The sequence below is a fragment of the Heteronotia binoei genome, chromosome 13, assembly GCF_032191835.1.
Source record: "Heteronotia binoei isolate CCM8104 ecotype False Entrance Well chromosome 13, APGP_CSIRO_Hbin_v1, whole genome shotgun sequence".
NCBI lineage: Eukaryota > Metazoa > Chordata > Lepidosauria > Squamata > Gekkonidae > Heteronotia > Heteronotia binoei.
The window spans coordinates 74,339,873-74,362,160 of NC_083235.1; the positions used below are offsets into that span (position 1 = coordinate 74,339,873).

Below are 22,288 nucleotides of genomic sequence, written 5' to 3' on the forward strand. Positions count from 1 at the left end.
CTGGAGACCCACTCTCCTATATCCGTCAGCAGTCACCGTCCTCTCGACCCTCGTAAATTCGTGGATCTCTCACAACCACTGGACGCCCACGCTCTGACCCGAGAGCCTTCGACTCCTAGAGTCCTTCCAACCAGACCAAGATCCCGCAGTCGCCGACGGTCACACAGCCGCCGCAGGGAGAGATACTATTATTACTCCCCATCGAGGTCCAGGTCCCCGTCCCCTCGGGACCGAAGACGGCACCGACGATCTCCGTCCTACGAGGTCTACCGCACAGACCCGAGAGACCGTCACTACCGCAGCTATCATGACTCTCCTCGGTACCGGGACCGCATGGACAGACCAGACCGAACCCGTTACCGAGATGTGTCTCCACGCAGACATCACCCTGATTTGGACACATTGCTTCGGCATCGTGACGAACCCACGCGCCGTAGCGCCGAACCGAAACTCCCTTCACCACTCGAATCCGTGCGCGCTGTTCCTGACAAACAGCCGGCACCCCTCCAACCCCAGCCTGACCCGCACCAAGAAACCGAGGACGACTCCGAGCAGGAACTCTCCGACTCCGACCACTCTTCGGGCTCGGACTTACAGTCTCCGGACTCCGACATAGCAAAGCCAGCGGAACTATCACCGTCAGAGGGCCCAAAGTCATACCTCGACCTCGTCTCGAATATGGCGAACTCACTGAACCTGAAGCTCAACACCGACGCGCCCAGAGTTTCGGACGTCGTATTCGACCTAGTTCATGCGGATCTACCATCAAGCTCTTCTCTTCCCATGCTCCCTGTCCTTCTGGAAACGCTCAAGGAAGCATGGGACAAACCGGCATCGGTACCACCAACATCCAAAAGGGTTGAAGCCCTTTATAAGATACACGCACCGGACTCGAAGTTTCTATTCACACACCCGGCTCCGAACTCGATCATTGTCCATTCTTCGTCGAAGTCCAAACAAACCAGGCACCCAGTGCCCCCAGAACGGGAAGGCAAAAAGCTCGACACCATTGGGAGGAAGATATACTCCCTCACAACGGCCACGACTAAAATACATAATTACATGGCATGCTTCTCAGCATACGCCTACAACTTGACCACCTTCCTTAACACACTGATCCCATCTCTACCCGAGGCATCCCAGAAATCAGCGACCAATGCCTTGCAGGAGCTAGCCAGAGTAAGCAAGCAGCAGATCAACACCGCTCGTCACGCTGCACAGTGTTCCTCCAAAACCTTGGCCTCAGCCATAGCCCTTCGCAGACACGCCTGGCTTAGATCCTCGTCCCTTCAACCTGACATCAAGTACAAGGTTGAGGATTTGCCCTTCGATGGCCTTGGTTTATTCAACGCAACTACGGATGACATTCTCACATCGGTAGACGATGGCAGGAAGAGGGCGAAACGACTGGGAGTCTCGCAACATCCAACCCAATTCAGCAGGCACAGGAACTGGAGGCCCGGCCATTATAAGGGAACCAGGTCCCCGAGACAACAGGAGCCATGGCGACGCAAACCACCACAATCTAAACCCTCCTTTCAGCACCGACGCCCTCAAACAGCCAAGAAACCTGCAGCTACTTCCAAACCGTCTCTTTGACCACCCTGCCCCGAGCCGTCCAGTTTCCCCCCATCAGCCGCAGCCTTCCACACACACTCGTCTGCAACCGTTCTACCCTGCCTGGAGAGACATCACTTCGGACTCCTGGGTCCTCGCCATCATTCAAAGGGGCTACCTAATAGAATTCGCATCCACTCCGAAACACCACAGATTCCTCACCACACCTCCGTCCACTCCCCTGCAGGCGGAAATCGCGTCTTTGCTGCACAAAGGCGCGATAGAACCAGTTCCACCTCAATACCATCACACCGGATTTTATTCCCGTTACTTCCTGGTGCCAAAAAAGGACGGTGGACTCCGCCCCATCCTCGACCTCCGCAAACTCAACCTGCACATAACCTACAAGAAATTCCGTATGATCACACTCCAGGCAATCCTCCCGCTCATCCCAGAACAAGCATGGATGGCGTCCATAGACCTTCAGGATGCCTATTTCCACATCACAATCAATCACCGTCACAGAAGGTTTCTCAGGTTCGCCATCGGGGAACAGCACTTCCAGTTCTGCTCCCTCCCGTTCGGCCTATCCACAGCCCCGAGGGTTTTCACCAAGTGTATGGCAGTGGTAGCAGCCACACTACGTCAGCAACACATATCAATTTACCCGTACATAGACGACTGGCTGATCGTCGCACACTCAAAGGAACAGCTGCAACTGGACGTCTCCGCTACCCTCTCTCTCCTGGCCACCCTAGGCCTCCAAGTCAACCTATCAAAGTCCAAACTGGTTCCTACCCAGCGAATCCAGTTTATAGGAGCAGACATCTCCACAGTCTCTCAAACGGCCTCCCTACCTCAGGACAGAGTACTCGGTATACAGTCTCTGGCCACCACCATCATCGCCCAGCGATCTCAAACAGCCCTCACATTCCAGAGAATGTTAGGCCTCATGGCAGCAACCACCGCAGTTCTGTGCTTCGCGAAGCTCCACATGCGACCCCTGCAGATGTGGTTCGTCAGGACCTTCCATCCGCACACACAGCACCAGTCCACGCTACTCACCCTCCCGCCACACATCATAACATCCCTCAAGTGGTGGACAATGGAACGTCACCTCCGCAAGGGCATGCCGTTCAAACAGGCACCCCCCTCGGTGATTGTCACCACAGACGCCTCCAAGTGGGGATGGGGAGCCCACTTGGGAGCCCTCACAGTACAGGGCCAGTGGTCAGACTACGAACGCTCTCTCCACATAAACTGCTTAGAGCTCCTCGCAGTGCACAAGGCCTTACGGTCCTTCCTCCCATCGCTGAGGAACCAGCACGTCCAGGTCACCTCCGACAGCATCGCCACGGTCTTCTACATCAACAGGCAGGGAGGCACCGCCTCCATCAGACTCTGCAAGAGGGCCCTGGCGTTGTGGCACTGGAGCATAAGCCAGGGCATCTTCCTCACGGCTGTTCACCTACCAGGAACCGAAAACACCCAGGCAGATGCCCTGAGCCGCCACTCGACCAACAACCACGAGTGGTCCATCAACAGCAAATACATCCGACAGATCTTCAGCATCTTCGGGACCCCGAAAGTAGATGTATTTGCTTCACCGTCAAATGCCCAATGCATCCACTTCTACATGAGGGGTCCTCCGTCTCAACTCTCCAAAGGGGACGCCTTCCTCCAAACGTGGAAGGGAGCATTCCACTACCTCTTTCCTCCCGTTCCACTTATCACCAGAGTTCTACAGAAGATTCAAGTAGACCGCACGAATTGCATTCTAATAACCACATGGTGGCCCCGCCAGCCATGGTTTACAACCTTGCTGCTTCTGTCCAACAATACATTCCTCCTACTTCCTCAAGCACAGGACCTCCTCTCCCAACAGAACGGCAAGGTCCTGCATCACAACCCGGCATCACTCAAATTGACAGCCTGGAGGATCAGTTTCTAGAGTTTCCCCCTGAGGTCCGCCAGGTCCTATTGAATTCTAGGAAGCCATCCACTAGAAAATCCTATCTACTTAAGTGGAAGCGTTTCTCTCACTATGCCTCACAACACAACTTCGACCCTAGCTGCGCCACCATATCCCAGGTGCTAACCTATACCCTAACGCTCTCTAGGGCGGGACTCTCATACTCTTCACTGAAGGTTCACCTGGCAGCCATCTCAGCCTTCCACCCCCGCATTGGGGGCACGACTGTCTTCTCTCACCATGCTACCAGAGCCTTCCTCAAGGGCATCATTCGCCTACACCCACCAGTCAAACAAATTCTTCCTACCTGGAGCCTTTCTCTCGTCCTAAGCCAGCTCATGAAACCGCCTTTTGAGCCCATGGCTTCTATTCCACTACACCTGCTGTCATGGAAGACAGCCTTACTCACGGCTCTCACCACAGGCAAGAGGGCCAGCGACATCTGTGCACTCAGGGCGGACCCACCATATACGATCTTTCACAATAGCACGGTGGTCCTCCGACCCGACCCGACATTCCTGCCAAAGGTCGTCTCTCCCTTTCACCTGGGGAGACAATCAACCATACCAGCTTTCTTTCAGCACCCCGCGGATGCAGGGCAAAGGGCGCTCCATAACCTGGACGCACGTAGGGCTCTAGCCTTCTACATAGACAGAACCCGCCAATTCCGTACAGACCCTAGACTCTTTGTCGCGTACGCCGCCCACAACAAGGGCAGCAAAATATCTACTCAGAGACTTTCCAAGTGGCTCGTTGCCGCTATTGAACTCTGCTACCAACTGGCGAAACAGCCAGTTCCTCAACACATACGAGCCCACTCGACCAGAGCCGTGGCTACCTCGTCAGCCTTCATGAAGGGCATCCCTATAGAGGACATCTGCGCTGCAGCCGTCTGGTCCTCTACATCTACCTTTGCCTCGCACTACGCTCTTGACGTCCGTGCCCGGCGTGATGCCTCCTTCGGACAAGCAGTGCTGCGCTCCATCTTCGACTAACCATCGTGAGTACTATACTCTTTATGTTTCTGTCCTAACCATGCATATTCTTACAGATCCAGCACCCACCTCCGAAGAAATAGCTCGCTAATCACCCATATGTGTGAATGCACAGAGACCACGAAGAAGATGGACAGGTTTCTTACCTGTAACTGGTGATCTTCGAGTGGTCATCTGTGCAATCACACAGACCCACCCAGCCTTCCCCGCTGCTGGACGCTCATCTAGCACATTCGTTTTCCACCTGTCCGGCGGCGGGAAGAAACTGAGTGGCTAGGCGCCTCCCCCTCGTCCAGGCATGCGCAGTGCCTGCCTCCTCCCCAGGACGAGTGGGAGGCGCGCCAGATCTGCGATCAAGATTGCTTTGAATTCTCCGAGGTTGGGACCAATCCTGCGGATTACCCATATGTGTGATTGCACAGATGACCACTCGAAGATCACCAGTTACAGGTAAGAAACCTGTCCTTTCCTAACTTTTTCTCTACAAGCACTGGTGTTTTGTTTATATTCACCCCTGGTTATAAGGCCCTCCTTTCAATTCCTAAAGGAGACTTTTTTATTTCTCAAATCTTTAGAGAGCTATTTATGGGGCCACCTTGGCTTCTTTAGGCTTCTTCCATTTTTTCTTCTCATCGGAATTGTCTGTGATTGCGCTTTCAGTTTTTCGCTTTTAAGAAATTCCCGCCCCTCTTGAACCCCCTTCTTCCTAAGTATTTCTGACTGTGGGATTTTACCCAGCATAGTTCTAAGTTTGTCGAAGCTTGCCTTTCTGAAGTCCAACCTATAAGTCTGACTACGTATAGCTTTTTCTTTCCCTGAGACTGTAACTTCCAAAATCACATGGTCACTACTGCCCAGGGTGCCCACTGTTTCCACTTCCTCAATCAATTCTTCCTGGTTGGTGAGAATCAAGTCCAAGATAGCAGATCCCCTTGTTTCCTTCTTCACTTTCTGGAAAAGGAAGCTGTCAGCAAGACAAGTCAGGAATCTATTTGTGTCAGTTATTGCTTTATTAGAACTGTAACAGCACAAAGGTGGTGGGGGGGACACACAAGCTGCTTCCACACAGTGATGATTCTCTGCGGCTGTTGCTGCTGTGGCTGCATGTCAGCTTTTCCTGTACTTCCCTTGCCCAGCACCCTGTGACTGCCATTCCGCCCCCCCCCCTCCCTTAGAAGATAATCTCCATGAAGAAAAAAGGCTAGAGACTTTTTCAGGGAAGCTGGAAATTCAGAGGAGGATCATTGTGGTATAGCAGTCACCAATTCATAAAAGCCTGGGAGAGGGGGAACAAGAAAAATGATGGCAATGCAGGGGGGGCCTCCAAAAATAGGGTTGCTAGACCCCCCGAATGGAGGCAGAGATCCCCTTCCAGCCTGTGTCCCATCCCAACGGTTGCAAGCAGTGGGGCCAAGTTGGAACATCCGTCTCCGACATTGGTGTTGTGCAATACCAGGTCAATTAATAATAAGACCTCTATTTTGCGGGATTTCCTGATAGAGCAGAATATGGACCTGGCTTGCATGACGGAGACCTGGGTGCAAGACAGGGAGACAGTCGCTCTCTCCCAAGTAGCTCCCCCTGGGTTCTCGGTCCTTCACCAATCACGGACTGATGGACGGGGGGTAGGAATAGCGATGTTCATCTGGGAGGCTTACTCCTTCCGGACACTCCCGGCTCCAAGGATCACCGGTGTTGAGTGTGCCAGCATGGTGGTTGAGGTACAAGAGAGTTTGGGTATTTGGCTGGTGTACCAACCACCCTCTGCACCAGCCAATGCCCTGCCGGCCCTTATGGAGGCCATAGCAGACTGGGCGTTGGAGCACCCTAGACTTTTGGTCCTGGGTGATGACGTGGGCTTCACATTGGCATCGGACCTGGTGTCATGCATGGCGATGCTGGGACTCTCTCAATATATAACTCCCACCCATCAGGCTGGGCACACTCTGGTTTTGATCTTTGCGGCGGGAATGACAGTGGCCTGTATTACTGCTGATGCAGTGCCATGGTCAGATCACTATGTCCTGAAGGCCAGTTTGAATATCCTGCTCCAACCCTGTACAGGCGGCGAGCGTATTACAGCTCACCCACAGAGCCAAATGGACCCCATGCGGTTCCAGATGGCTCTCCGGGACCCTTGGCCCCCTGGCAATTCCCTAGATGAGCTAGATGGAGGCTCAAGTAGCGGCCACTGCCAAGTCAGCTTTCCACCATCTACGGATGGTGAGGCAGTTGGTCCCCTTTCTCGAACGCGACGACTTGGCAACTGTGATCCATGCGTTGGTCACCTCGAGGCTGGATTACTATAATACCCTCTACATGGGGCTGCCCTTGTCCCAAATCTGGCGTCTCCAGCTAGTGCAGAAGGCTGCCAGCAGGCTGTTAATGGGAGTTCCTTTATGGGAACACATTCAGCCTGTGTGAAAGCGCTGCACTGGCTACCAATAATGTACCGGATTCGCTTCAAGGTGCTGGTTTTAACATTTAAAGTCCTATATGGCTTGGGTCCTGCATACCTTAGGGACCGCCTTTCCCCTTATATGTCCCAGCGAGCATTTCAGTCCGGATCCCAAAATCTTCTGGTAGTCCCCAGTGTCAAGGAAGTGAGGCTTCAGACAACTAGAGCCAGGGCCTTTTCCACAGCTGCACCTAGCTGGTGGAATGAGTTGCCGGAGGATGTTAGGGCCCTGCGAGAGCTCGCACAGTTCCACAGGGCCTGTAAAATGGCACTCTTCCACCTTGCTTTTCCATAAGGATAACTTACAGCAACGAACTAGGCCCATAAATCAGAATTTAACATCATTCTGGACTGGAGAGCCAGTTTGGTGTAGTGGTGAAGTGTGCGGACTCTTATCTGGGAGAACCGGGTTTGATTCCTCACTCCTCCACTTGCACCTGCTAGCATGGCCTTGGGTCAGCCATAGCTCTGACAGAGGTTGTCCTTGAAAGGACAGCTGCTGTGAGAGCCCTCTCCAGCCCCACCCACCTCACAGGATGTCTGTTGTGGGGGAGGAAGGTAAAGGAGATTGTAGGCCGCTCTGAGGCTCTGTCCTTGAAAGGGCAGCTGCTGTGAGAGCCCTCTCAGCCCCACCCACCTCACAGGGTGTCTGTTGTGGGGGAGGAAGGTAAAGGAGATTGTGAGCCGCTCTGAGACTCTTCAGAGTGGAGGGCGGGATATAAATCCAATATCTTCTTCCCACCACACTATGGAGATTTGGGGCCCTATGGAACATCTAACACTGACTACTGAAACTTAATTGCATGATGAATCATTGTACTTGCATCCATTGTTATATTGTTTTTAACTGATATTTTAATATTGTTTTATGCTTTATGTATTATCAATGTTTTTATCTTGTTGGTCATTTTCAACCCTAACCTGTGAGCCGCCCTGAGCCTGTCTTCAGTGGGGAGGGCGGGATATAAATAAGAACATAAGAACATAAGAGAAGCCATGTTAGATCAGGCCAGTGGCCCATTCAGTCCAACACTCTGTGTCACACAGTGGCAAAAATTTATATATATATATATATATATATATATATATATATATATATATATATATATATATATATATATATATATATATATATATATATATATGTGTGTGTGTGTATACACACACACTGTGGCTAATAGCCACTGATGGACCTCTGCTCCATGTTTTTATCTAAACCCCTCTTTTTTTTTTTTTAATGTCCAAAAACTTTTTTATTGAATTTAGTAAACATACAAATAAAGCAATCAATGACTGTATCTGCAATCATTCTTTGTGTATAAGCATAGCATACCAGCAGAAAACAGAATATATATATATACACAAAATACAAACAAAACAACACATACATACATTCACACATACATACATACTTGGCAGCTGAATTAAAAAATAAGTACTCTGTCCATATGTTAATTACATCAAATTAATAATGTCATAATATCTACCAGGAATACATGTACGCATCTGATCTACAGGACTAAAAGAAAATTTAAGAAATGGAAGCCACTTGTACATCAGAGAATCGTTACCTTCTGAATTATTTATGTTGCATAAACTATCTGCTATCTTGTCCATAGCATAGACCTCCCAGATTTTAGCATACCAGGCTTTAACTGGAGGAATATTGGGAGATTTCCAAAATTGGGCTAACACCATTTTAGCAGCAGCTAGTAAAAGGGATATCAGGGATTTATTGAGAGAAGTAATAGAAATACCTTTCCAACAGTCAAGCAAAATGAGTTCCAATCTTAAGGGTAAACTATAGCCCGTGATATCCTTGATTTTTGCCACAATTACTGCCCAAAACGACTGCACCCTCGGGCAAGACCACCAGCAGTGTATAAATGTGCCCACCTCTCCACAATTTTTCCAACATTTGGAGGATTGATTTATCGCCATATGGCTTAATCTCTGAGGTGTTAAATACCACCGGAACAAAATTTTTTGAGTTTGTAATTGTATATTCAATGATTTTGAAACAAACGAAGGAGATGACCAGATTTGTTGCCAAACATCCTCCTGAAAATTAATTGAACTATTCCTTTGCCAAATTTCTTGATAGGATAACAAATCAACAGCATCAATGTCTAGCAAACCCTTATAGATAAATGAAATCAGTCCCTTCCGCTTTAAAAAAGGAGATTGTAGCAAGGATTCAAAGAAAGTAAGAGGTCGATTGAAATTGTATTTCTTTGAGAGTGATGTCACCAAGTTGTTAATTTGCAAGTATTCAAACCATGGGATTTTTGTCCCACCAGTTTTCTCTTCTAAAGATTTTTTGTCGAGCACTTTTCCATTGGACAAAATATCCACAAACCTATAAAGATTATATTTTTTCCAAATTGGAAAAGACTTGTAAAAAAACCCCGGTTGAAACCAAGAAACATCCATAAAATGAGATAGTGGAGACATAGGAGGGGCTAAAAAGAGGCGGCGTTTGTCCCAAATCTGAAAAATGGCTTTAAGGAAAAGGTTGGAGGAGATATTAGGAGGTCTCTTCTTTGGAAATTCCCATAATGTAGATTGAAACGATTTGTTATTTAGATAGGTATCTTCTAGGACCTTCCAGCCTGAATTTAAATCAGCATCATGGTATCTGACAAGGCCTCCTAAAATGGCAGCTTCATAAAATTTATGCAGATCCGGAAGAGCCAGACCACCTGAGGATTTAGAACGAATAAGAGTTGCATACCCTATTCTAGATAAGCCCTTGTTCCAAATGTATCTTAAGAACGAACGACGCCAACCCACAAATAAGTCCTCAGGAATAAGAATAGGAATGGCTCGAAATAAAAACAGAAATTTGGGGAAAATAAAAGATTTAATAATCTGAATTTTTTCATTCCAGGGAATGAGTGAAGAATTTTTATTCTTTTGCATAGTAAGAATGTCCTTAATCAATAAATGATGATTGACTTTAAAAATATCTCCCAATTTTAAAGGTATATTGATCCCCAAATATGTCCAATATCTATCCATTTTTTTGAAGTGATAATTTGAGTAGATGGAATCTTGGAGAGCATCTGAAATTGTGATGGGATAAAGAATGGTTTTAGATGGGTTTACTCGAAGACCCGATATAGAAGAAAATACAGATAATAAATCAAAGACAGCTGGTAAAGAAGTCTTAGGTTTTGTAACAAAAAGCACTAGGTCATCTGCAAACAAAGACACCTTAATTTGTTTCTTTCTAATAGGGATACCAGCAATAATATTGGTATTACGGATAGCATTAGCAAGAGGTTCAATTGCGATTGCAAAAAGCAGAGGAGACAAGGGGCAACCTTGCCTCGTCCCTCTGAAAAGATTAAATTCTTCAGAATCCAAATTATTAATAGAAAGAATAGCAGAAGGCGACTTATATAAAGAATGGATTATCTTCAGAAAATTCGGGCCAAAATTCATTTTCTGCAGTAAGGTTGTAAGATAAGGAACTTCAACGGAATCAAAGGCTTTTTCAAAATCAATAGACAAGATAAAGGAAGACTCAATATTAAATTTCCGGCAGTATTGAATAACATCAAGGACCATTCTAGTATTGTCCGTTAACTCACGGTGTGGGATAAAGCCCGATTGGTCAGGATGAATGTAGTTCCCTATAAAAGTATTAAGCCTAGCCACCAGGGCTGCTGTAAAAATCTTGTAATCGCAATTAAGGAGCGATATCGGCCTGTATGAACTAGGGTCTAGCAAGTCTTTGTCTTTCTTTGGAAGAAGAATGATTTTTGCCTGTGACCAAGTAACTGGAAAAGAACCAGACTGTACAAACTGATTACAGGCGTCCGCCAAGATGGGAGCCAACAAAGTATTAAAAAATTTATAAAATTCTGGTATAAAGCCATCTCGGCCTGGAGATTTATTGGATTTCATAGACTTGATAGTCTCCTGTATTTCAAGTGCAGTAAAAGGTTTGTCCAAAAGGGATTTAACCTCAGGAGAAACAGGCTTAATAACTGAGTGAGTGTCTAAAAAAGATGAAATAAGGTCTGATGCTGGATGCTGGGAGGAATATAGAGATGAATAGTATTTTTTAAAAACTCCTACAATATCCTTAGTGGAATGTTTCAAGGTACCGGATTTAGAACGAATGGAAGAAATAGCCATTGAGGATATTCTCTTTTTAACCTTCCATGATAGGAGTTTAAGGGATTGAGGAGTTCGAAACCAATATTTTTGTTTTATATAAGCCATTTGTTTTTGAATCTTGGAGACGTCAAAAGATTCTAATTTTTTCCTTTCTATAAGAAGTTTTGAATAAGTTTTTTTGCTACCAAATTTTTTAAATTTCTCTTCCAATTTGGTAATGTTGGCAACCAAATCTGATCTAATTTTGTCTTTTTCTTTTTTATACGAAGAGGCAATAGCCAAAAATCTGCCACGAATTACAGCTTTAAACGAGTCCCAAACTATATGCTGAGGTACTCCACACTCAGTATTGAATTGAAAAAATTCTTTAATGTCTTTTTCAATGGAATCTGTAACCGATTTCATAGACAGAAGTTTACTATCCAATCTCCAATTAAAAGAAAAAGATCTTTCAGTGATTCCTGACATATAACCTTCCAACCATGCATGATCAGACCAAATCATTGGGCCAATGTCTACTTTAAAAAAAAGGTTAGAAATAGAATCCGAAACTAAAAGAAAATCTATTCTGGAATAAGTTTGATGACGAGAAGAAAAGAAGGTATAGTCTCTTTCTTTTGGATGCCTGCTTCTCCAAATGTCTGACAGATTATAGGATTGAAAGATTTGAGCTAAATCATTTTGGCCATTCGAATCTTTTGATTGAGACCATTTATTGGCAGATAGAGGTAGCAGGCTTTTTTGAGATCTATCTAAAGAAGGATTGACAACATAGTTGAGATCTCCTCCCAAAATAATGGGCCCTTTATGAAAAGTTTGAAGTTGTGACAACGTATCTTTAATAAATGCAATTTGTCCATCATTTGGAGCATACACCGATGCCAGAGTATAAGGGCTACCATTAAAGACCCCATTGATAAAAATATACCGACCCCTAGGGTCAATTGAGGAATTTTCAAAAGTGAATTGGACTGATTTACCTATTAAGATGGCCACACCTCTTGCTTTGGAGGACCCGTAAGCTTGAAATTGATGAGCAAAAAATTTTGACTGGAAGACCTTGGGCTGGTTACCCTTAAGGTGAGTTTCTTGCAAAAAAACTATATCTGGTTTCTGATGAGAGATGGCAGAGGCAACCCGTTTTTTCTTAATTAAATTATTTAGCCCATTACAGTTTAGAGATAGAAATTTCAAGTGGCACTCTGCCATAATTGAAAGAGGAAATAACCAAGGTTATCAAAATTATTGCAATTCATAGCTTTGAACCCAGGTGCCACCAGGATAGCTAGAGGCGAATCCTGTAGATCAAATTTCAAAGGTATGAGGACAGATTTCAGATCAAAGGCTTTAAAAAACTTCCAACTAAATCCATAATAATTCAATACAGTTATGCTGCCCGTAACACAAACAAAAAACCATAACCAACACCAGTGGTCTAGCATTAACAGACACTAGCCACTAACTCACCCTCCAACTCTGTTAACCCAAACTTGGGAAAACAACAACTATTTACTTAAAAGGATAAATTTGAAGCGGAAGTCTTCGTTACTGAAGACACCACACAACTAGCAACAACTACCAAATGGAGCTAATTAAAAAAAACTGAAGTTCTCCATTCTCCCTCTCTGCCAAAAATGCTTATATTTAACACTATCAACCCAGCAAAAATAAAATTTATAAACAGAATAACAGAGCCGAATGTATAGAAAGTTTATAATGAAAGGCCAAACAAAGCTGATCGAGTCAAGGCTAAAATGCCTAGAAAGCCACATATAATAAAACCTGTGCCTTTTACCAACTCAGGTTAGTGAATTAAAGATAATTACAGGCAAACTAATATACCATGTGTAACAGCATCAGATCTCGATCACAAAGTTATTGTAAGACTTAAGACACTATGATAAAAATACAATGAAACTTTAAACAGAACTATGAACGCTATTAAATACTGGTCTCCCCAAACACTCCCCACCAACTATCCTTCAGCCACTTATAAGCCTATGTAGGGAGATATGATGGTGAGGGAAACAAGTTTCCAAACCTTCATAGTAGCATAAGGCACAAACTGACACACACATACATTCCCTACCCACCCTCTGCCTCACAGATTCATTTCCATTCAACAATTCACACAGGAAGGGAAAAGGTCCTGACAATTCATTAACTCATAGTAGAAAGAAATATATTGATATAAAACCCTAATCATACTATTCAAGTTTCTCACTCTGATCTACCCCCCCTCACTCACTCTCTCTCCCTCCCTCTCTCCCACTCCCTCACTCAACACCCAGCCTCCCCATTCCAGCTCCTACTCAAACCATATATTCCAAGTCACCCCATTCTTCCAATCATGCATACCCAATCAACCAAGAAGATTTCCTTTAATGAGTTGATTTGAATTAATAACTCCCTCACATTCATAACATTGTGTTCAAAAGATATAAATAACCAAAAAAAAAAAAGGGGGGGGACCCCCCAATTTCGTATATAAACATTGCTTCATAGGCACGAAACAATCATCAGCATATTTCTAAGCCGTGACAGAGTTACACGTATGCAAAGCTTATAAGTCAGCAGTTCAGTAGGCAAAGCTTATATGTCAGGAAAAAAAAAAAGGGGACGTCAAGAATCCACACAAAAAAGGGAAGATTTCTGCATAGCAACAGTTCCAGCGTTTAGCTTCTAGGAGAAACAGGCCGATCAGGACGGTTCATAGGCACACGACGCCATCTAGTGTCTGAAGTTATTGAGTGAACATGTGAGACTGCTTCTATAAGGCCGGTGGGAACAGGAAGATTCAAATCTCTCAGCATGCTTAGGCCTGAGTCAAGGCCTCCAGCGACAAACGACCGATCCTGTACAGTAACTTGCAGCTTGTACGAAGCAACCCATCGATATCTGATGTTTTCCCTGTTCAGGATTTCAATAATTGGCTTCAAAATTTTCCGCCTTTGCAAGGTTTCAGAAGACAAATCCTGTAGAATTTGGATGTTGTAATCTCCTAGCAGAAGTGGATTTATAGCCCGGGCTTTTTGCAGCAGCTTGGATTTAACTGAGGCAGAAGAGAAACGGACTAAAATGTCCCTAGGCAACGAAGTTTTCTGTGTGCGCAAAGGGCCAATTCTATATGCAGCCTCCAGGGCACAAAGATCAGATTCAGAAAAACCCAATGCCTTTGATAGCCAGGAGGCTATAAGAGATTTTAGGTCAGAGGGAGAGGCAGAGTTCTCGGGGAGCCCGCGAATTTTAACATTCCCCATTTTCAGTTGGTTCTCAAGTGCAATAATTTTATCAGTGGCCCATTCATCTCTTTTATAAAAATACTGAGTGTCCTCCTGCACAGCACATGCCATGTTAAAAGCAGAATCTGCAGTCTCTGCCACCTTCTCTAAGGACGTTTTGAAACCCTCCAACTGAGCAGAAAGGGGCTGGATCATGGCAGATATTTTGTCAGTCATATTTTTTTCCAGTTTTTGAAAAGCCTCCATTACCTCAGAACGAAATGAAGCTAGGTCTGCTGCTGTGTTTTCCCCTTCTCCCGACGCCATCTTGCTTGCAGGGCTGCTTGCTTTTCCTGAGGCCTTAGCCTTAGGCTTTTTGGGAAAATAGTCTTTAACAGAGTTCCTTGAGTTTCTTTTTGATCTGGATTTTTGACCATCTACTGTTCCCATACTAATTAAAGAAAAAAAAGAAAACAAACAACAACGCTGGGCGCTTGCTTAAGTGGATTTGGCAGGGGTAAGTAAGGAGCTCTGTTTTCAGGCGTCCATTCCCTATGCGTGCGACGCCACGCCCCCCCTAAACCCCTCTTGAAGGTGGCTATGCTTGTGGCCGCCACCACCTCCTGTGGCAGTGAATCCCACATGTTAATCACCCTTTGGGTGAAGAAGTACTTCCTTTTATCTGTTTTAACCTGTCTGCTCAGCAATTTCATCGAATGCCCACGAGTTCTTGTATTGTGAGAAAGGGAGAAAACGGAAGATTTGTAACACTTACCGTGAAGCTTCCTTCTCGGTGGACTGGCAGTGGGTCGGTCCGACTACTGGGTATAGGCTCCTCCTCCTCTTCACAGGGTCGGGTCTTCAAACGATCCAGAGAGGGGGGGAGTGGCCTATACCTCCCAGCTCCCGCCAGGTGTATCCAAGCTGTCTCCCCTAAGGAAAAAACACCTTCCACAACCTCCCCATTCACATGCAAAGGCAGATGAACAAGGAAAAAACCTTTATTATGTTTCAACACCACCAAAATAGTAGATTGAAAACAGACATTGGCAATACTGAAAACAATACAATCCCAACAAGGAACAGTCGAGGCCCCAAGATACATCTCCAAAACCCAGGAAGCCGTTCAACCTTAATCGGGCGGGCCGGACCGACCCACTGCCAGTCCACCGAGAAGGAAGCTTCACGGTAAGTGTTACAAATCTTCCGTTCTCCGGTGGTCTGGACAGTGGGTCGGTCCGACTACTGGGACGTAACAAAGCTGAACATCCCCCGGGTGGGACCGGCTTCCCTATTTAGAGTGCATGTTGCAGCACCCGCCTTCCAAAGGCCGCCTCTGCAGACGCCCATTTATCCACCCTGTAGTGTCTGGTAAAGGTATGTACCGACCTCCAAGTCGCTGCTTTACACACATCCTCCAGTGATGGGAACGACCGATACACAGCGGATGTTGCAGCACCCCGCAGTGAATGAGCCGTAATCCCATCCGGAGGGACTAGACCTTGGGATTTGTAGGCCAACCCAATACACTCCCGAAGCCACCTGCTAAGGGAAGACGTAGAAACCTGTTGTCCTTTGCGCTTCCTATCAAAGGAAACAAACAATGAATCGGACTTTCTCCAGTCCTTTGAACGTTCAATATAAAAACACAACGCTCTTTTAACGTCCAAACAGTGCAAATCCCGTTCCTTGGGAGACTGAGGATTAGGGCAAAAATTAGGGAGAACTATTTCCTGGGACCTATGGAAAACCGAATTAACCTTAGGAATAAAGGATGGGTCCGGTCTCAGAACCACCTTTTCATTATGAAAGGTACACAAGTCCTTATCCACCGAAAGAGCCCTCAACTCCGACACTCTCCGTGCCGAGGTGATGCCCACCAGAAAAAGGGTTTTTAGCGTCAGTTCCTTAAGCCCGCAAGAGGCCATGGGTTCAAAAGGCCGTTTGCACAAGGCCTTTAAGACCACATTCAATTTCCACGAAGGGAACCTGTGTACTTGTGGAGGTCTAAGGAGAGCCACACCCCTCAAGAAACGCTTAATATGAGGGTGCGCCGACAGGGCCTTACGCCCCCGCACTCCTTGGATGGACGAAATGGCCGCCACTTGCCTCCGAAGCGTGCTAGTGGACAAACCCTTGTCAACCCCTTCTTGGAGGAAGGCAAGGACTCCTTTCACCTTAACCGAAATCGGGTCCCATCCCCGTTGGGAAGACCATGCGGAGAAAACTTTCCAGGTGGTATTGTACACCCTATTAGTGGAACCTTTGCGAGATGCTAACATAGTGTCCACTACCCCCTCACTATAACCTAGCTCCTCGAGCTGGCCCCGCTCAATCTCCAGACTGTCAAGTTTAACAACTCTGGTTGCGGATGAAGCACGCTGCCCTGAGACAGAAGGTCCTCTCTGCTCGGGAGTCGCCAGGGAGGCTGAACCGACAGTCTCAGAAGTTCCTGGAACCACGACCGCCTCGGCCAGAAGGGAGCCACGAGCACCAGCTCCGCTCTGAAGTCCACCACCCTCTGAATCACCCTGGGTAGAAGAGGAAGGGGAGGAAAGGCGTACAGTAGTCCCCCTGGCCACTCGGCGCTGAGAGCATCGTTCCCTTCTGCCCGCAAGTCTCTGTTCTTGGCAAAAAACCTGTCCACCTGGCGGTTCTCCGCCGTGGCAAACAAGTCTACTGCCACCAGACCGTATCTCTGCACAATCAATCTGAAGATGTCTCTGTGAAGCATCCACTCTGTCTGGTCCAACCAGCGCCTGCTGAGCCAGTCCGCCAGAAGGTTGTCCTTCCCCGGAACGTGAACCGCCTTTAACGACAGAAGGTTGACCTCCGCCCATTCGAATAGAGTTTTTGCCTCGGCATGTAGCGACCTTACCCTGGTACCTCCCTGCCTGTTCACATATGCTTTGGCTGTCACATTGTCCGTTTTCACAAGTACGTGGTGACCTCTCATTACTGTCTGCAACCCCTGTAAGCCCAGACGAATCGCTCTGAGCTCCAGGAAATTGATGCTGCGCTTCATCTCGTGGGACTCCCACTGCCCCTGGACCATCTGATCCTGTGAGTGAGCCCCCCAACCCCATAGGCTGGCATCCGTGGTCATACAGACCCTCTGAGGTTCTCGGAGCGGATAGCCCGGAAGAAAAAGGCTTGGGTCCATCCACCACTGAAGCTGAAATGTCAACCCGGGTGGTAAGATCACTAGTTTGGGGATTTTCCTCCCTATTACCTCCTGGAATGGACGTAGGAACAACTGTAGGGGACGAGTATGGAACCTGGCCCAAGGAAGTAAATCCTGAAAGGAAACCATCATCCCTAACAGCCGTGCTAACTTCATCACTGGGACCCTGCGCTGCTGTAAGACCTCTTGCAAGAGGAGCCAAAACCTCTCTTGCCTCTCTGAGGTCACAAAGACTTTGTCCAGAGTAGTGTCTATCTCCACCCCCAGGTGCACAAGCCTCTGGGAGGGGAGGAGATTGCTTTTCTCTAGATTTATCACAAACCCGTGGTCCCGTAGCAAGAGCACTGTTTGTTGCGTGGCTTCTAGACAATGCTGGTAAGACCCCGCCTTCACCAGAATGTCGTCGAGGTAAGGAAAGAGAGCTACTCCCTGCAACCTCAACTCCGCCACCAGGGTCACCAGGATCTTGGTAAACACTCGGGGCGACGACTTCAGGCCGAAAGGAAGAGCTCGATACTGGTAGTGTTTCCCCCCGTAGGAGAACCGAAGGAAGTTCCTGTGTGATTCCCGAATGGGAACATGTAAGTAGGCCTCTGATAGATCCAAGGAGGCCAGAAAATCCTGGGGCTGAATGGCTGGTAATACTGACCGAAGGGTTTCCATCTTGAAATGTCTTGTCTGGACAAACTTGTTGAGCCATTTCAGATCCAGGATAGTTCTGAACTCCCCGTTCTTTTTTGGAACCAAAAATATAACTGAGTAAACTCCCAAACCTCGTTGGGGTACAGGGACGGGCTCTATTGCCCCTATGTCCAACAAGTGATGAATAGCTGACATCATAGCCCTGTGAGCAATCACATCTCTTTTCCGTGGGACCCAACGAAAATGGTTGGGAGGAAGGGAGTGGAATTCCAAGGCATAGCCCTGCTCTACCACTTCTAGGACCCATTTGTCGTGAACTGACTGTCTCCAAACTCTTACGAATAAAGAAAGGCGGCCGCCTATCTTTCCTACCGTCTGAGGATAGGCATAGTCATTGGGATCCCCCTTTTTTGGAGGGGTTCTTAGCATTTTGGTCGGGCTTTCCCGAAAAATAGGGCTTGGAGTCACGTCCCTTTTGATGCCACTTTCCTCTAAAAGAACGAAAGGAACCCTGTCGGAAAGGCTTCTTGGAGTCACGAAAGGCAGGAAAGGATTTCTTCTGCCTTGAGTCTTTACTCTTAGAAGGTAAAACCTTCTTCTTGTCTTTATTCTCGATGAGGTACCTGTCCAGGTCTTCCCCAAACAATAGGGAACCCTTAAAGGGAACCGCTGCGACTCTAGCCTGTGCTGCCGTGTCAGCCTCCCAATTGCGCAGCCAAATATTGCGTCGTGCAGCCACGCCGCAAGCCATGGCCTTGGCTGCCAATTGCATGGTATCCAAAGAACTGTCAGCTACAAAGGCAGCAGATAGGGCAATCTTTTTTAGTTCATCTTTGAACTCCTTAGGGGCTCCACTCTCTGCTGACGCCAAATTATTGGCCCAGGTGCACATTGCTCTAGCAAACAGAGAAGAAGTGGTAGACGCTTTGATGGCCCATGCATTAGCTTCAAATTCCTTACGAAGAGCTTGTTCAATCCTCCTGTCACATGGATCCCTGGGTAAACCATCTGCATCCATGGGCAGGACTGAATTAGAGATCAGGCTGGTTACAGGGTCATCTACTGTAGGCAGCTTTAATCTCTTAGTGGCCTGTGGGATAAGCGAGTAGAGTTTGGAGAGGACCTGATGGTTAGCCTTTGGCTTGGCCGGATGCTCCCATTCAGCCTTAATTAAAGCAAAAAAGGGTGCTGGCAAGGGGACCCCTGTCTGGGCACTACTCAGTTTTGGCATCATATCCCCTGTAGGGAGATCAGGATCCAAATCCTCGTTCTCCTTGGGTGTGGCTACAAAGTTTAAGGTCCTCAAAACCTTGGGGAGCAACTTAGAGTAGTACTCGAGGGGAAAAAGCCTGGACTGCACGGTATCAGGATGTTCTTCCTCCTCAGAAAGCTCGCCATCTTCCTTATCTGACTGCTGATCAGAGCCCTCTGACTCCTCAGCAGAACTCGGAAGGGGAAATTCCAAATCTGGCAGGGGCTTATTCCTGGACCGATCTTCCAAGGTGTCACAAGGGCTAAGATCTCTGCCTCTTTTTCTTCCACCTAACTTCTTCTGTCCCTTCAATGAAGCAGAAGAGCCCAATTGCTGATTTAAATCCTGCCCCAATTCCTTTAACATCTCCTTTTTTAGCCACTGCAATAAGTTCATTTTGGCATCTTCCCCCGTAAGATCAATGCTCTGAGCTTCTTGTCGAGGGGTCAGGTTGTCTGAAAGGAGGGGCAGATCACACTCGCTGGGGGAGTTACTCTGTGAGCTGGCCGCCATCTTGTTGCTCTCCTCGTCCCTAAAAGGAAGTGAGAGCAAGGGCATAGGAAAAAGCGCGGGAAAAGGCACTCAAAATGGGGGATAGGCAGACTCCGTCACACCCTTAAGGAAACCTGAGGAGTCTTGCCTTCAGCTCTTAAGAGCCACAACGCAACGGACTCTCCCCCCCCTTCAAGCCCCAATTCCACAAAATGAGGCATTAAGGTGAAAAGGGGGAACCCTCTTCCAGAGTTCCAGACCGACGGGGCCCAACGCTTCCGTCCCGGGAAGGCTTACCGCTCTCCGCTGCGCAGACCAACGTCACCAGGCTTCCCAGCCAAAAAACGTCCGGTCCCAGCCACAAGAAAGAGCCGGCGTCGGATGACCGCTGCGATCGAACGCACGGTAATCCGAGCCCTCTGTCGCCTCTTTCTTCAGCCTCCGCTCCGTTCCACACGCGGCTGTGGGGAAACGGAGCGTCACGGAGCCCAGCCGAACGATCCGCGGTCTACTAACGAGTAGACCCCAAAGGCTTGCTCCTGCCGGCGTTGTAAGGGTAAGACCCTACGCTTCCGGCCTGTCTTAAATCTTCTCTCTGGATCTTCTGCGCTTATTGAAGCGCTCCTGGAAGAACCGTCCTGCTCAGTGCAGGGCCGGGAAAAAACTGGCGGGAGCTGGGAGGTATAGGCCACTCCCCCCCTCTCTGGATCGTTTGAAGACCCGACCCTGTGAAGAGGAGGAGGAGCCTATACCCAGTAGTCGGACCGACCCACTGTCCAGACCACCGGAGAAGTACTTCTTTCTCTACTTTCTCCATCCCATGCATTATCTTGTAAACCTCTATCATGTCACCCCGCAGTCGACGTTTCTCCAAGCTAAAGAGTCCCAAGCGTTTCAACCTTTCTTCATAGGGAAAGTGTTCCAGCCCTTTAATCATTCTAGTTGCCCTTCTCTGGACTTTCTCCAATGCTATAATATCCTTTTTGAGGTGCGGCGACCAGAACTGCACACAGTACTCCAAATGAGACCGCACCATCGATTTATATAGGGGCATTATGATACTGGCTGATTTGTTTTCAATTCCCTTCCTAATAATTCCCAGCATGGCGTTGGCCTTTTTTATTGCAAACGCACACTGCCTTGACATTTTCAGTGAGTTATCTACCACGACCCCAAGATCTCTCTCTTGGTCAGTCTCTGCCAGTTCACACCCCATCAACTTGTATTTGTAGCTGGGATTCTTGGCCCCAATGTGCATCACTTAAATAAATTAAATAAATAAATAAATACTACAGGTCCTGCCCCCCAGGCAGCTACAGAAAAAAGGCCAAGGCCACACTGCCAGCATCACACAGGAAATGACATTATCAAGCCAGCAACATCTGGCTGATTCTCTCGTATTTAGGCAAAGATATGGTAGGAGCTGTATTTCCCATAGAGTTTTTGCCGAAATACCAGAGTGACACAGTGATGTCACAGCATGGTGCATCACTTGCTATGTGGCACTGGCAACATGACCTGGGCCTTCCTCTTTCTCCTAGTAAGTCTCCCCCCCCCCCTCCCCTGTGTATACCTTCCCATCCACATGACATGCAAAGGCATTTTGATTGCGATCTCTTCCAAAAGATATCAGATCGGGGGGAAACTGAAAAGAAGTAACTAGGGGACAATGTATGGAAGCTCCACCTCTCTCCCCAACCTTAACTTTAGTTTCGATGCCAAGCTGGATCAAATAAAGGCAAAAGATTTCCCGCTGCTTCTCACCTGTCTTTGAGCATTCTTCCCTGCCGTTGGATACACTACCATTAAGTCACAGAATAGTCACAAATATTTGAGCTGCAAAAGCCTATTTGTAGTTTATAACTATGTGTAGGTCCCACAGCCTTTTAAAACCTAAGATCTTTTTAGATTCATCTGCTCTTTGGTGTTGTATCTAAACCAAAAACTGAATGAATCTGCTGAAATATATTCACTTCTACCACTGGTTTCTGTTTAGGCTTTTGACCAAGTGGAATACAGTGACCCAGGAGCTTCAAACAGCCATGAAGAAAGTCTTCTGTATGTCTGCTGTAGAGGAATGGATGGAAGAGAATATCCAACCCAGCCTACAGAGACTTCAAGACACAGTTGATGACCTGAACAGAGCAATACAAGCATTAACATAGCACTCTTGCAGACTGCTTTACAGAGGTTTATTTATTTACTAGGGGTAAGGCCCGTTGTGAAGAAAAATACAATGGACTCTAGAAGGAGGCTCTGGGCGAGTGCCCCACCCACCTTTGCTGTCTTCCCACCCACCCGAGTGAAGGCATTCACGCCCCCCCCCACACACACACAAACACACACCTCAAGTAGAGTGGATCTCTGCCATCTGGAGGGCAGCTGTA

The 22,288-nt window shown here is 47.3% G+C and overlaps 1 protein-coding gene across 1 annotated transcript in view; it reads left to right on the forward strand.

Annotated features, from left to right (window-relative positions):
* The window catches only part of HEXD (hexosaminidase D), a 51,350-nt gene extending 29,282 nt beyond the window's left edge, over positions 1 to 22,068 (forward strand). Inside the window, exon 13 of the mRNA XM_060253005.1 lies at positions 21,898 to 22,068. Within this exon, the coding sequence (XP_060108988.1) occupies positions 21,898 to 22,066 (169 nt within the window). The 3' untranslated portion in view covers positions 22,067 to 22,068. The remainder of the gene's footprint in view (positions 1 to 21,897) is intronic.
* Positions 22,069 to 22,288: the final 220 nt, after the last annotated feature.